The sequence below is a fragment of the Erpetoichthys calabaricus genome, chromosome 10 (genome assembly GCF_900747795.2).
Source record: "Erpetoichthys calabaricus chromosome 10, fErpCal1.3, whole genome shotgun sequence".
In the NCBI taxonomy this organism is placed as follows: domain Eukaryota; kingdom Metazoa; phylum Chordata; class Cladistia; order Polypteriformes; family Polypteridae; genus Erpetoichthys; species Erpetoichthys calabaricus.
Window position 1 is genome coordinate 9,371,081 of NC_041403.2, and position 14,118 is coordinate 9,385,198.

The 14,118-nt window shown below is 43.1% G+C and overlaps 1 protein-coding gene and 1 long non-coding RNA gene across 3 annotated transcripts in view; one reads left to right on the top strand and one right to left on the bottom strand.

Annotated features, from left to right (window-relative positions):
• The window catches only part of LOC127529390 (uncharacterized), a 706,297-nt gene that overhangs the window by 210,852 nt on the left and 481,327 nt on the right, over positions 1–14,118 (bottom strand). The window lies entirely within an intron of this gene.
• The window catches only part of mpl (MPL proto-oncogene, thrombopoietin receptor), a 522,581-nt gene that overhangs the window by 13,937 nt on the left and 494,526 nt on the right, over positions 1–14,118 (top strand). For both annotated transcript variants that reach the window (XM_028810857.2, XM_051932715.1), the window contains exon 3: positions 9,028–9,203. In XM_028810857.2, the coding sequence (XP_028666690.2) occupies positions 9,028–9,203 (176 nt within the window). The remainder of the gene's footprint in view (positions 1–9,027; positions 9,204–14,118) is intronic.

Here is a 14,118-nt window from a genome sequence, read left to right on the forward strand (position 1 = left end):
AATGGCAACCCACTCAGACACTGGCTGCTTACGCTTTTCCCTGACCCACAGATTGCAGAGGAGTGATGCTATAATGCCATGCATGCTCTTTATACACTCTTCTGCAGAGGGCAGCATGATGCGTCAGAAAGGAGGCTCCTCTACCAATCAATGACGGTCTGCAGCATCGTGATTTTGCATATGCATGAGGGTTAATTAGCATAGCCAATGTATGGAGGTGTCAGGTTGGAAGAGTTAGCACAGTTACAAGAAAGCTGTAGTTTATGAAGGGTAATATGCATCCATCCATCCATCCATCCATTGTCTCCCGCTTATCCGAGGTCGGGTCGCGGGGGCAGCAGCTTGAGCAGAGATGCCCAGACTTCCCTCTCCCCGGCCACTTCTTCTAGCTCTTCCGGGAGAATCCCAAGGCCTTCCCAGGCCAGTCGAGAGACATAGTCCCTCCAGCGTGTCCTGGGTCTTCCCCGGGGCCTCCTCCCGGTTGGACGTGCCTGGAACACCTCACCAGGGAGGCGTCCAGGAGGCATCCTGATCAGATGCCCGAGCCACCTCATCTGACTGCTCTCGATGCGGAGGAGCAGCGGCTCTACTCTGAGCCCCTCCCGGATGACTGAGCTTCTCACCCTATCTTTAAGGGAAAGCCCAGACACCCTGCGGAGGAAACTCATTTCAGCCGCTTGTATTCGCGATCTCGTCCTTTCGGTCACTACCCATAGCTCATGACCATAGGTGAGGGTAGGAACATAGATCGACTGGTAAATTGAGAGCTTCGCCTTGCGGCTCAGCTACTTTTTCACCACGACAGACCGATGCAACGCCCGCATTACTGCGGATGCCGCACCGATCCGCCTGTCGATCTCACGCTCCATTCTTCCCTCACTCGTGAACAAGACTCCGAGATACTTGAACTCCTCCACTTGGGGCAGGATCTCGCTCCCAACCCTGAGAGGGCACTCCACCCTTTTCCGGTTGAGGACCATGGTCTCGGATTTGGAGGTGCTGATTCTCATCCCAGCCGCTTCACACTCGGCTGCGAACCGATCCAGAGAGAGCTGAAGATCACGGCCTGATGAAGCAAACAGGACAACATCATCTGCAAAAAGCAGTGACCCAATCCTGAGCCCACCAAACCGGACCCCCTCAACACCCTGGCTGCGCCTAGAAATTCTGTCCATAAAAGTTATGAACAGAATCGGTGACAAAGGGCAGCCCTGGCGGAGTCCAACTCTCACTGGAAACGGGTTCGACTTACTGCCGGCAATGCGGACCAAGCTCTGGCACCGATCGTACAGGGACTGAACAGCCCTTATCAGGGGGGCCGGTACCCCATACTCTCGGAATACCCCCCACAGGATTCCCCGAGGGACACGGTCGAATGCCTTTTCTAAGTCCACAAAACACATGGGTAATATGCATACGACAGGCATTAGCAATCAAATTTTGTTTCGGCGTGCGCATATTTTTATACTGGAATGCACACAAAATTTTATGAATGAGATTCCTACACGTGATTGACATCAGCAAGACAGCATGAAGGTCATTTCCTCACCATCCAAGTTTATGGAGAGAAAGGCAGGAGAAGTTTAGTATGCAATCATTCAGTTAGTGTTCCTGGCAAAACGACGTCAACCTGATTTCGACGGAGATTTGCTGCTGTTATTTAATTGGTGAGTCGAATCCAACGTCAAGCATTTCTACAGTTGAAGGTAGAAGTTTCCATACACTGAGGGTGAATTTGTAATGGCCGACCCCTTACCCAGACCGGCCACCACACTACTAACACTATTCCTTGGATTACCTGAGGTTTCTTGCTCTAATAACAAGCCGTAGTCTTTACAAATTGTCTTACTTTTCCCAACACAACAAAATAACAAGAAAAAAATAACAAATATGTAAAATCAAACACAGTTATATTGTAAATTGAAAAGACAAACAAATATTCAATAATACAGTGGTGTGAAAAACTATTTGCCCCCTTCCTGATTTCTTATTCTTTTGCATGTTTGTCACACAAAATGTTTCTGATCATCAAACACATTTAACCATTAGTCAAATATAACACAAGTAAACACAAAATGCAGTTTTTAAATGGTGGTTTTTATTATTTAGGGAGAAAAAAAAATCCAAACCTACATGGCCCTGTGTGAAAAAGTAATTGCCCCCTGAACCTAATAACTGGTTGGGCCACCCTTAGCAGCAATAACTGCAATCAAGCGTTTGCGATAACTTGCAATGAGTCTTTTACAGCGCTCTGGAGGAATTTTGGCCCACTCATCTTTGCAAAATTGTTGTAATTCAGCTTCATTTGAGGGTTTTCTAGCATGAACCGCCTTTTTAAGGTCATGCCATAGCATCTCAATTGGATTCAGGTCAGGACTTTGACTAGGCCACTCCAAAGTCTTCATTTTGTTTTTCTTCAGCCATTCAGAGGTGGATTTGCTGGTGTGTTTTGGGTCATTGTCCTGTTGCAGCACCCAAGATCGCTTCAGCTTGAGTTGACGAACAGATGGCCGGACATTCTCCTTCAGGATTTTTTGGTAGACAGTAGAATTCATGGTTCCATCTATCACAGCAAGCCTTCCAGGTCCTGAAGCAGCAAAACAACCCCAGACCATCACACTACCACCACCATATTTTACTGTTGGTATGATGTTCTTTTTCTGAAATGCTGTGTTCCTTTTACGCCAGATGTAACGGGACATTTGCCTTCCAAAAAGTTAAACTTTTGACTCATCAGTCCACAAGGTATTTTCCCAAAAGTCTTGGCAATCATTGAGATGTTTCTTAGCAAAATTGAGACGAGCCCTAATGTTCTTTTTGCTTAACAGTGGTTTGCGTCTTGGAAATCTGCCATGCAGGCCGTTTTTGCCCAGTCTCTTTCTTATGGTGGAGTCGTGAACACTGACCTTAATTGAGGCAAGTGAGGCCTGCAGTTCTTTAGACGTTGTCCTGGGGTCTTTTGTGACCTCTCGGATGAGTCGTCTCTGCACTCTTGGGGTAATTTTGGTCGGCCGGCCACTCCTGGGAAGGTTCACCACTGTTCCATGTTTTTGCTATTTGTGGATAATGGCTCTCACTGTGGTTCGCTGAGTCCCAAAGCTTTAGAAATGGCTTTATAACCTTTACCATACTGATAGATCTCAATTACTTTTGTTCTCATTTGTTCCTGAATTTCTTTGGATCTTGGCATGATGTCTAGCTTTTGAGGTGCTTTTGGTCTACTTCCCTGTGTCAGGCAGCTCCTATTTAAGTGATTTCTTGATTGAAACAGGTGTGGCAGTAATCAGGCCTGGGGGTGGCTACGGAAATTGAACTCAGGTGTGATACACCACAGTTAGGTTATTTTTTAACAAGGGGGCAATTACTTTTTCACACAGGGCCATGTAGGTTTGGATTTTTTTTCTCCCTAAATAATAACAACCATCATTTAAAAACTGCATTTTGTGTTTACTTGTGTTATATTTGACTAATGGTTAAATGTGTTTGATGATCAGAAACATTTTGTGTGACAAACATGCAAAAGAATAAGAAATCAGGAAGGGGGCAAATAGTTTTTCACACCACTGTATATATATGTTAAGGCCAAAACTCAAAATCGTCCAAAGCAGGAAGTATCCGGCCAAACGTTGCTGTAAATTGACCAGACAATGTCCGATCTTTTCCTCGATTTCGGGATTTGACCAGCCAGTTTGCGAAATGGCACGGGGTGATCGGCCAAAGTCGGAAGGAAAAAGGCATGAGCAGCGATTTGTTGCATTTGTAGTAGTGCAACTGCATCGAGTGTAGCCTTGGCAGCTCTTGTTCAGAAAGCGGATGCCACTTGGTTGTTCCACAATAATTAAGATTAGGTATATAAGTAGGTTTCCCATTTCTGTTATTTTAGCCCTAAAATAGTGACTTAACATCAGGGGCCTATTTTATTGACCTTAAGGTTAGTGTTTGTGTGAGGGAAGGCCGTTTCAAGTGGCATTCGCTTTCTGAACAAGACCCGCCTTGAACAGTTTCTTGTGCATAATGGAAAACTCACTTCTGAGTCTGCATCTGAAATTTTTAAGCATCTTCGCACCTTGAGCGGACAGTCTTACATCAGCGCATCAAATTTTGGCCAGGGAGTTCTCGGCACATTGCGAAATGGCCAGCCAAAGATGCATATACACTGGTCATTTCTAGTAATTTGGACTTTGGCCACACCTCGCGGCCAAAATGCAAAACGGCCAGCCAATTTGGGAACTGGCTGAACTTCGGGTTTTGGTCATAACATATGCAGTATGTGCAACCACACCTTACGAACAACGGATGTGGTGCCTCACCAGTCAGTTAATGGATTCCAGCACTGTCAAACTTGGTTGAGATACTCCTGACCTGTCGGTGATTTCACTGAGAAATGGCAACGAGTGGTTGAAGAAATATGAAAGTTCTTCAGTAAAAATACACAGCATTGGCCCTCTTAAAAGGAAACTACAATACAGTCTGCGCATCACATTCATCACTTCTGAGGTGTAACATCAACGCACATTGTAATAAGTGCTCGGTTATATTAGAACATGCGAGACGAGAACAACAAAGCTCGCCAGTCCTGTCCACTTAGTTCTTCCAAAATAAGGCCAACTTCCGAAGGTCCCTAATGTCTGCCACACTAATTGGCAGTTTATTCCATGTGTCCATGTGAAGAAAAACTTCCTAATTTGATGATTATCCTTCTGGAAGTTTCTCTCATCTCCACACAGGTTCTCTGCAGCAAAGTGACCACCAGGTTCTTAGTCACCTCTCAGGCCAAAGCCTTCCTCTCATGATTGGCCAGTCCTTACCAAGAGTCCTGGTTGTTCCCAACTTCTTCCATTTAAGAATTATGGAGGCCACTGTGCTTTGGGAGCTTTCCAGTCTGCAGACATGTTTTTTGTAGTCTTCCTCACAATCCAGTCGATTGCCAATTCTTTAGACCTCATGGCCTGGTTTTTGTCAACTGTGCTATCTGCCTACAGACCGGGGTTGGGGGGAGTTTATGTCTTCCCAAAGCAGTCCAGTCAAGTAAGTTGACCACTTGGACTCCAAACATCTCCCAGATGATCGATCGATCGAACAGGATGCACCTGAGCCCAATGTCATAGCAAAGGCTCCGAGTGTCAAAGGGACCTCTCAGTCTTCCATTATGAATACATTTGCCAGAATTCATAAAATCCCACTTTGGCTTTGGTATTCTGGGGTATCAAGTGTTGTTAATTGAGGGGGAAAAATGGATTTAAACAATTTTAGCACAAGAGTGCGACGTAACATGGAATACAGGACATTAACCCTTTCAACTCTGCCTAATTTTTGACTGTCTTCTGCTACTTTGATTTAACCGGCCGTAACTTCATCACGCTTCATTCAATATTCATGTTCTACCCCTCAAAATAAAGGTCAGACACTTCTCTCTCAGAAGTTCTTAAGAATACAGTTATGTTGGGCACATATATTACAACAGAATAAGTTGGAAAATTCAGTAGTGGTTTTACCACAAAATGCTCTTCGACTGTAATCCATATTTCCATACGTGTTGGAATAAAAATGTCAGTGAAGGAACAGCCAGAAACAAATTATTAAGAAATATCTACAAGTAATACGTTTAATACATTCTCTGCTTTTTACTTTTTTCACTCTGAGTACCTGAGCTTGCGAGTGTACTGATAAAAACTAACATCCAGGCCTTTAATGACCACTTGGTGCCCGTCTGTAATGAGAATGTCGATTGCATTGAGAGGTTTACTGTCCTCAGCAGTGACATTCATGTGACTCTGGTGACTCTTCCTATGAAGTCAGTAGACGGATTGGGAGAGCATGGGGGGGTCATGAGGTCACTGGAAAGGAGTGTGTGGCACTTCTGATATCTGTCCTGGTGCTTCCTGTTTGTGAGACATGGATGCTATCCAGTGACCTGAGATGAAGACTGGACTGGTCCTGGGGTACCGCTGGTTATACTTTGTATCGCTCATGGAGTCCTGAATGAGGCACATTACCTGCATTGTGAGGGAGCGTCAGTTATGGCACTATGGCCATGTGGCATGATTCCCTGAGGGTGATCCGGCTCACAGGACCCTCATTACTGAGGACCAGAGTGGCTGGACCAGACTAAGGGGATGCCCATGTAACACTTGGCTGTGCCAGATAGAGGGTCATTTCCAGAGGGTGGGACTGGACCGCGTGTCTTACTGGGGGGTTGCCAGCCAGGATCCTGAGCTGTTTTTTCGTGTGGTGGGTACCAAAGCATACATTTCCATTACAAAAGACCAATGGTGTTGTACGTATCCTTCTCAGCCTTGCTCCTAGTCTTCTCCATCTTTTGTCTCCCATATTTCATTCGCCTGCTCCAAATCTCTCCATTTGGCTCTCATCACTGCCTTCTCTGCCTCCCTGTTTGTCTGCCTATACATTTCTCTATGTTCCTCCCTACCTGATTGGTACCATGTCTTCGTCGTCGCCATCTTAGCCTTTATCATATCCTGCATCTCTCAGTTCCATGTCTCTTTATCCCCAGGTGGGTTCCTTCGTGTTGTCCTACCCAAAATCTCTTTGCCTTCTGTCACTATAACTTTGCTGTTCTTCTCCCACCATTCCTCCACACTAAAGACTGCACTTCATTTCCAACTTTCTCCTCAAACCTGTACCTAAGCTCCTTCCTCTTTTAACTCTTTCAGGGCGGATGTCAACTTTTTTTGAAATTCAGAGGTAGAGGACGGTAATCAGCCGTAAACAGCGACAAAACTCGCTGTTATCTTTTAGTTCAATTCTCTTTGCTAGAAGAAAAGTTAGCTTTGTTGATTTGACCTCAATTACCTGCACATGCGTGAGTAGTGAAGAGCAAACAACCTCTAAAATGGCAGCAACGTCTGACGAGAGACCAAAGCGAATGTACAAAGCAAAATACTCAGTGGAAAACATTTTGCGTATTATCACTGAATCAGACTCTGACTTGTCAGACTCCGATTTTGATGCAAGTGATCTGAAGATAGAGATTGAAAACGAAAGTGAGGTACCGGCTTCAGCTGATCGTGGTGCTGAATATGCTTGTGTAGCTGATTCGCCCACGGTAACGTTCACCTGGGAGGTCTGCCACTTACGATGACAAGAGGTACCAACCAGATTGTGTTGCAGTGCAACGGGAAGACAGGCCAGGAAGACAGCCCTCCATACATTCCTACCAGCCATCGAGCTGCCCCTACACAGCCACCAGAGACACTGAACAGGCGCCGACAGCAGCCACAGCAACAGACGTTTTACATTAATTTACATGGAAAACCTTTGCTTTGTGTGCTTTTCAGAAAAATGCCTGCCTGAAAAAAATATTCAGCCCTCAAAGAGTTAACCTCCACCACCTTATCCTCATTGTAGGGTGGTCCCTCACGCACAAATCAGACTCTTGAGGTTGCCAGATTGAGTTAGTGCTTTATTTTGTTTTAGTACATGATTAAGTCCTTTGACATTCCAGATCTCATTTTTCATCTCATCTTCCGAAACTGTTTGAAACACTGAGGCTCACAGTGGTCCATTATATATGAATAAACCTTAAAACTATTAAAAACAATGAAGGATAATGAAAAAAAAGAAGACAGAAAAAAGATCACTAAACCCATTAAACTGTAACAGTGAAAATGTGATATTCAGAAAGCCAGGACTCTGAGCAAATCCTAGTCAATGAGTGTGTTATCGTTTATTTACCCTTTTCTTTGTCAAGTTCGTTATTGGATTGGTCTACTCCCGCACCCTAAATAATAACACACACATACATAGATTCACACACACTCAGACCCTAACCACAACAGTGCCCTTCAAATGACTCACACACAGTTGGCTAACTTTTAGCACTTAAAAACCACACAAATGCTTTAAGTATAACACAACTTGTCACTCTCTCAGTACATCAAGAGAGTTATTTATTATCGGCACGGACAACATATGATGTTTTAAATAGACCTCAGACCTAAATGTTACTTTTGGTCTCCAAGAAAATATTAAAACATACAAAGACTCAGTATCCTTGACTGTAGGCCGTTTATCAGCCAAGAATACCTTCTTCTCATACTGACCCCTAACTATTGAGTGGCGCCCTCACTCTCAGCCTTAAAACCCTGCAGTACAGAGCTAATGGCAAAATCTCCAGCTACGCCAGGTGCTCTTAGAAATCTACCTTATTACTTAAATCACTCTAGACATTAAGACAAAGCATAGAAAGATGAAAACAAGTTACTATTTATTAAAGAACAATAATAAGTAATAGAAAATAAGATCGATAGTAAAGTCTGGATAAAATAGTCTTAAAAAAAGCTTACTGAAAGGAATCAGTGATGTCAAGGATGAAAGTCCCAGAGCGGTGTTTGATTTAGCAATCAATGTTCATGAGAATGCTGTTGACTGACGATCGGATGAAAACTGGTCACACGTGCCTTTGTTTTTGTTCTGTGACATCGCTCTTCCGTCGTCACTGTTTCTCTTCTTCTTCTGCTGACGTTTCTTTCAAAATGAGGCATATTTATTATAAAGTTTCATGCCATGGTTTCACAGCACATGAATGTTCCAAGCACCTGATTGGCTGGCTGTCAATATGATGGATGAATTTTGCTCCCCAGGTAATAAAGTTATTTGATATTGCCTCAGCCTTCATTTCCCAGGTCGTAAAACCCAATTGATGTCCCAGATGTCCATCCATAAAGTAATCAATAGACTGAGGTATCAATTCAGGCTTCCTTTCCCAGGCTGTAAACAAATTAGCACTAAGCTATGAACAACTGTTATAAAAGTCAGGTATAAGGGAAGAGGATATGCCTTTTTTATTATAATGCCTCCTACATCTGAATTCATCTTGTTGGGATTGAGCAAAATATAATACAGAATAAGATGTAGATTTTATACACCATAACAGTGACAGAGGAGCAAAAGTAATCAGCGTCCAGTTTGCTGTATTCCAAGGGGGCACAAGCTCATCCAGAACTATGTCAGCGAGTCAAAATTAACCACCATATTTTCTAACTTTTTTCTTTGGTTTTTTTTCAGGTACTCGGTGAAGAAATGCATTCTGAGCGAGCAGAGCCTCGGCACCCACAGCACACTTCACGTCTGCTCCTTCCCCAAAGATGACGTCTTTGCATACACAGAAATAGAAGTGACTGTGCAGGAAGCTGGAGCTGATGAGCCCATCTACGAGCGGACGCTGAGCGTCGACAATGTGGGTCAGTGTTTGAAAATTGAGAGGTGGTCCTCAGAGGCAGTGCCTTTTGAAGGGTCCTATTTTGAGTTGTCCCATGAGGTCCATCCATCACAAAAGAATGTAAATGGCTGACTCACCAGTTAACTGGACTTTCATCCCTTATGCTGAGCAGCCAAACTCCGTAGCCACTAGGGGGCCTGTCAGCACAGGTTCACTTACAGTCATATGAAAAAGTCTGGGATCCCCTCTTAATTCTTTGGATTTTTGTTTCTCATTGGCTGAGCTTTCAAAGTAGCAACTTCCTTTTAATATCTGACATGCCTTATGGACACAGTAGGATTTCAGCAGTGACATTAAGTTTATTGGATTAACAGAAAATATGCAATATGCATCACAACAAAATTAGACAGGTGCATAAATGTGGGCACCCCAACAGAGATATGACATCAATACTTAGCTGAGCCTCCTTTTGTAAATCTAACACCTCTAGATGCTGTCCTCCTATAGCCTTTGATGAGTGTCTGGATTCTGGATGGAGGTATTGTTGACCATGCTTCATACAAAATCTCTCCAGTTCAGTTCAATTTGATGGACAGCCTGCTTCAAATCATCCCATAGATTTTCGGTGATATTCAAGTCAGGGGACTGTGACGGCCATTCCAGAACATTGTACTTCTCCCTCTGCATGAATGCCTTTGTAGATTTCCAACTGTGTTTTGGCTCATTGTCTTGTTGGAACATCCAAAATGAATCTGGCTTGTCTAAATGAGCATTGGCATACAACAAGCGACTCTGTTTGTGGCGTGAGTGCAGAAAGGGCTTCTTTCTCATCACCCTGCCATACAGATGTTCTTTGTGCAAATTGTGCTGAATTGTAGAACAATGTACAGATACACCATCTGCAGCCAGATGTTCTTGCAGGTCTTTGGAGGTGATCTGTGGGTTGTCTGTCACCATTCTCACAATCCTGCTCATATGCCGCTCCTGTATTTTTCTTGGCCTGCCAGACCTGCTGGGTTTAACAGCAACTGTGCCTGTGGCCTTCCATTTCCTGATTCCATTCCTTACAGTTGAAACTGACAGTTTAAACCTCTGAGATGGCTTTTTGTAGCCTTCCCCTAAACCAGGAGACTCAACAATCTTTGTTTTCAGATCTTTGGAGAGTTGCTTTGAGGATCCCATGCTGTCACTCTTCAGAGGAGAGTCAAAGGGAAGGAAGCCCAACTTGTAATTGACCACCTTAAATCCCTTTATATCTCATGATGGGACACAACTGTCTATGAAGTTCAAGGCTTCACGAGCTCATCACACAAATCAGCATTGAGCAGTGACAGGCATTCAAATCAGCACAATGACAAGGGGACCCACATTTGTGCACAGCCAGTTTTTCACATTTGATTTAATTTCATACAACTAAATACTGCGTCACTAAAAATCTTTGTTCAGAAAGCACAGCAGTACTCAGATGTTCCTAGGAAATGAAAGACAGACCACTGTTATCTTTCTGGTTGAAAAGAGAGTCAATTATTATGCAGGCTCAGAGGGGGTCCCAAACTTTTTACATGACTGTATTCAGTTCAACTGGCAGCTTTGTATGCCCTGTCGGTGAGTGGGGGAAATGACACGGCCCAAAGGTGCAAAATGATGGGATGTCGGGTCGGCCTGTTTAATTCTACCAGAATGAACACAAAAACAGATGGCATGATCTTATTAGCAAGGGGCAAATGAAAAGGCAAAGGTATGACGTTCCATGGTGTTTATCTTGGTCAGGATGGAGCTTCACCCTGCAATCAGCTCAGTCGACCCTTTTTCAGAAAGAGTGGGCTTAGTAGCGCTCTGACGGGAAGGGTGAAGGGAAAGGGAGATGACACAGCAACAGCACACCCCCCCCCCCACACACACACACACCCCATGCCATCCCATATTGGTACAAAAGGCACAGAATGAGCTCCTCTGGCTTGAACGTGTGACTCTTTAGAAATCAGGGAGTGCCAGTCCTAGGAAGTTAGTGATGTTCAATGACCCATTAGTCCTGTAGTGTAACTCTTTAGTCGACTACTAACACACTGTGTGAACCAAGGAAGACACATGAGCTGATGGGTGACACATTATGGAACCATGGAAATGTTTTGGAGCAAACTCCAGTATTAAAAGGCGCTATATAAAACAAAGTTCAGGCTGCTTGTTTATCAACCCCTGCAACAACACTGTGTGAACCTCAGTAAGTCGCATGATCTTAAAGGTCATATATTTTAAGACTACCAAAACTGCCTTGAGACAAAGTCCACTATGAAAAAGGCGCTATATAAGACAGAGTTCAGGCTTCATGTTTCATTCCCACTACTAATACACTGTTGTAAACCTAAGTATGTCACACGATCTGCTAGGTCACACAAGAGAATTTTGGAAATTGCTCTCAAAAGAATTCTACTGTGAAAAGGCACTATATAAAACAAAGTTCAGGCTGCATGTTGATATCCCACTGCTAACACCATATCTGAACCTGTGTATGTCACTTGATCATCTAAGTTACACATTATACAGTTATAGATACCACCCTGGAACAAACTCCGCTATGAAAAGGAGCTAACTTCTGGCTGCATGTTATTAACCCCTCGCTAACACTCTGTGTGAACCTCAGTAAGTAACATAATCTTCTAGATTACATATTATAAGACAACTGAAATTAAACTGAGGCAAAGTCCACTTTGAAAAGGCGCTATATAAAACAAAAATCATACTACATTTTTTATTCCCACTACTAACACACTATGTGAACCTCAATAAGCCACATGGTCTTAAAGGTTATATAGTATACGTCTACAAATATTGCCTTGAGACAAATCCATTATAAAAAGGCGCTATATAAAACAAAATTCAGGCTGCATGTCTCATTCCCACAGTTAACACACTGTGTAAGCCTGAGCACGTCACATGATCTGCTAGGTCACACATTATACAATTTTGGAAGTTGCCCTGGAGTAAAATCTGCTATGAAAAGGCGCTATATAAATCAAATTTCAGCCTACATATCTATTAACCCCCCCCCCAACCTCAGTAAGTCACATGATCTTAAAGATCATATATTATAAGACTACAAATATTACCTTGAGACAAATTCAGTATAAAAAGGCACTATATAAAATAAAGTTCAGGCTGCATATTGATATCCCTCTTCTAACACCATGTCTGAACCTGTGTATGTCACATGATCATCTAAGTTACACATTATACAGTTATGGATACTGCCCTGGAACAAACTCCACTATGAAAAGGCGCTATATAAAGCAAACTTCTGACTGCATGTTTATTAACACCCCCCCCCCCCCAACCTCAGTAAGTCACATGATCTTAAAGGTCATATATTATAAGACTACAAACATTGCCTTGAGACAAATTCACTATATAAAGGCGCTATATAAAATAAAGTTCAGGCTGCATATTGATATCCCACTTCTGACACCATGTCTGAACCTGTGTATGTCACACGTTATACAGTTATGGATACTGCCCTGGAACAAACTCCACTATGAAAGGCACTATATAAAGCAAACTTCTGACTGCATGTTTATTAAACCCCCCCCAACCTCAGTAAGTCACATGATCTTCTAGCCTACATATTACAAGACTACTGACATTGAATTGAGGCAGAATCCATTATGAAAAGGTGCTATATAAAACAAACTTCAGGCTGCACGTTTCAGTCCCATTACTAACACACAGTGTGCGCCTGAGCATGTCACATGATCTGTGAGATCACACGCTATATAACTTTGGAAACAAGCTCCGCTTTGAAATGGCGCTATATACATCAACGTTCAGGCTGCATGTTTATTCTCCAGTACTAATCATGTGAACCTGAGTAAGTCGCATTAGGTGACATCTTTATAACACTGCAGAAACTGCCCGGAGATGAAGTTTGCTAAGAAAAGGCGCTATATAAACGAAAGTTTCAATCGTAAATCAGAAGGCTATATATAGTTTCACTCGTTCGTGGTCGATCACTTCACTTGCTAACATTCACATTGTACAAATAAAAACAGAAACGTATTCTACTTCAAATTCACCTGGGGCGTAGTAGTAGCCACTATCAAAAGTGCTATAAAAATAAACTTTGAACTTTAAAGGCCCAGGCTTTCATTTCTGACTCCTTGGGTGACCCCCTGAGTAAATCTCTTCACTTCCTAACACTTACATTGAACAAACTTGGAAAAAATAAATAAATACACGGGACTTGCAATTCACCTGGGGAGGCTTGTCACCTTGAGAAGGCGCTATATATGAAGTAAAGCTTAATGTGCTGTAAGTGTGGCCAGTTTAGTCCACGTGAATCGCTCTGACCAGGCTGGGTCACCTGCTGCCACTCACGTCACATTGTAGTGATTGTCACCGCTACGCTTCACTAAGTTTGTAGTGAAAATTGAACTAATGATTGCAGGTCAGCTCCATAAATTGCATTCAGACGCCTTCCCACGGCACAGAAAACGACATCCACTAATAAAAGTGATTTTTACAAAAATTGATCCAGAGAAAATGTGCAGCAAAAAATATAATTAATACTTTATCTACAACCCCACAAACTCCCCGTATATAAACCGATTTCGAACACCACCCACCCTCTCCCAATATATACAGTAATCAAATATCATAAAATCGTGTACCCCAAAAACATCCAACAACATCCACTCAATTTAGTCTTTTTTATCCGACTGTCATATCTCCAAATATTTCAGTTTCTCAGACGTCCCTTAATAAAAGATTTATGGTCTTGCGGTGCTGCACGAGAGACAATCCGCCATAAAGCTCGGACAGTTTTTATTTTCCTCTTTTCTCTTCCTGCCTTTTCAATTGTGTGTCCATTTCCACGGCACTCTCGGAAATCGCAACGACAGCCCCGTACCTCACAGATGTCCTCCCATCCAACCCACCCATCCTAT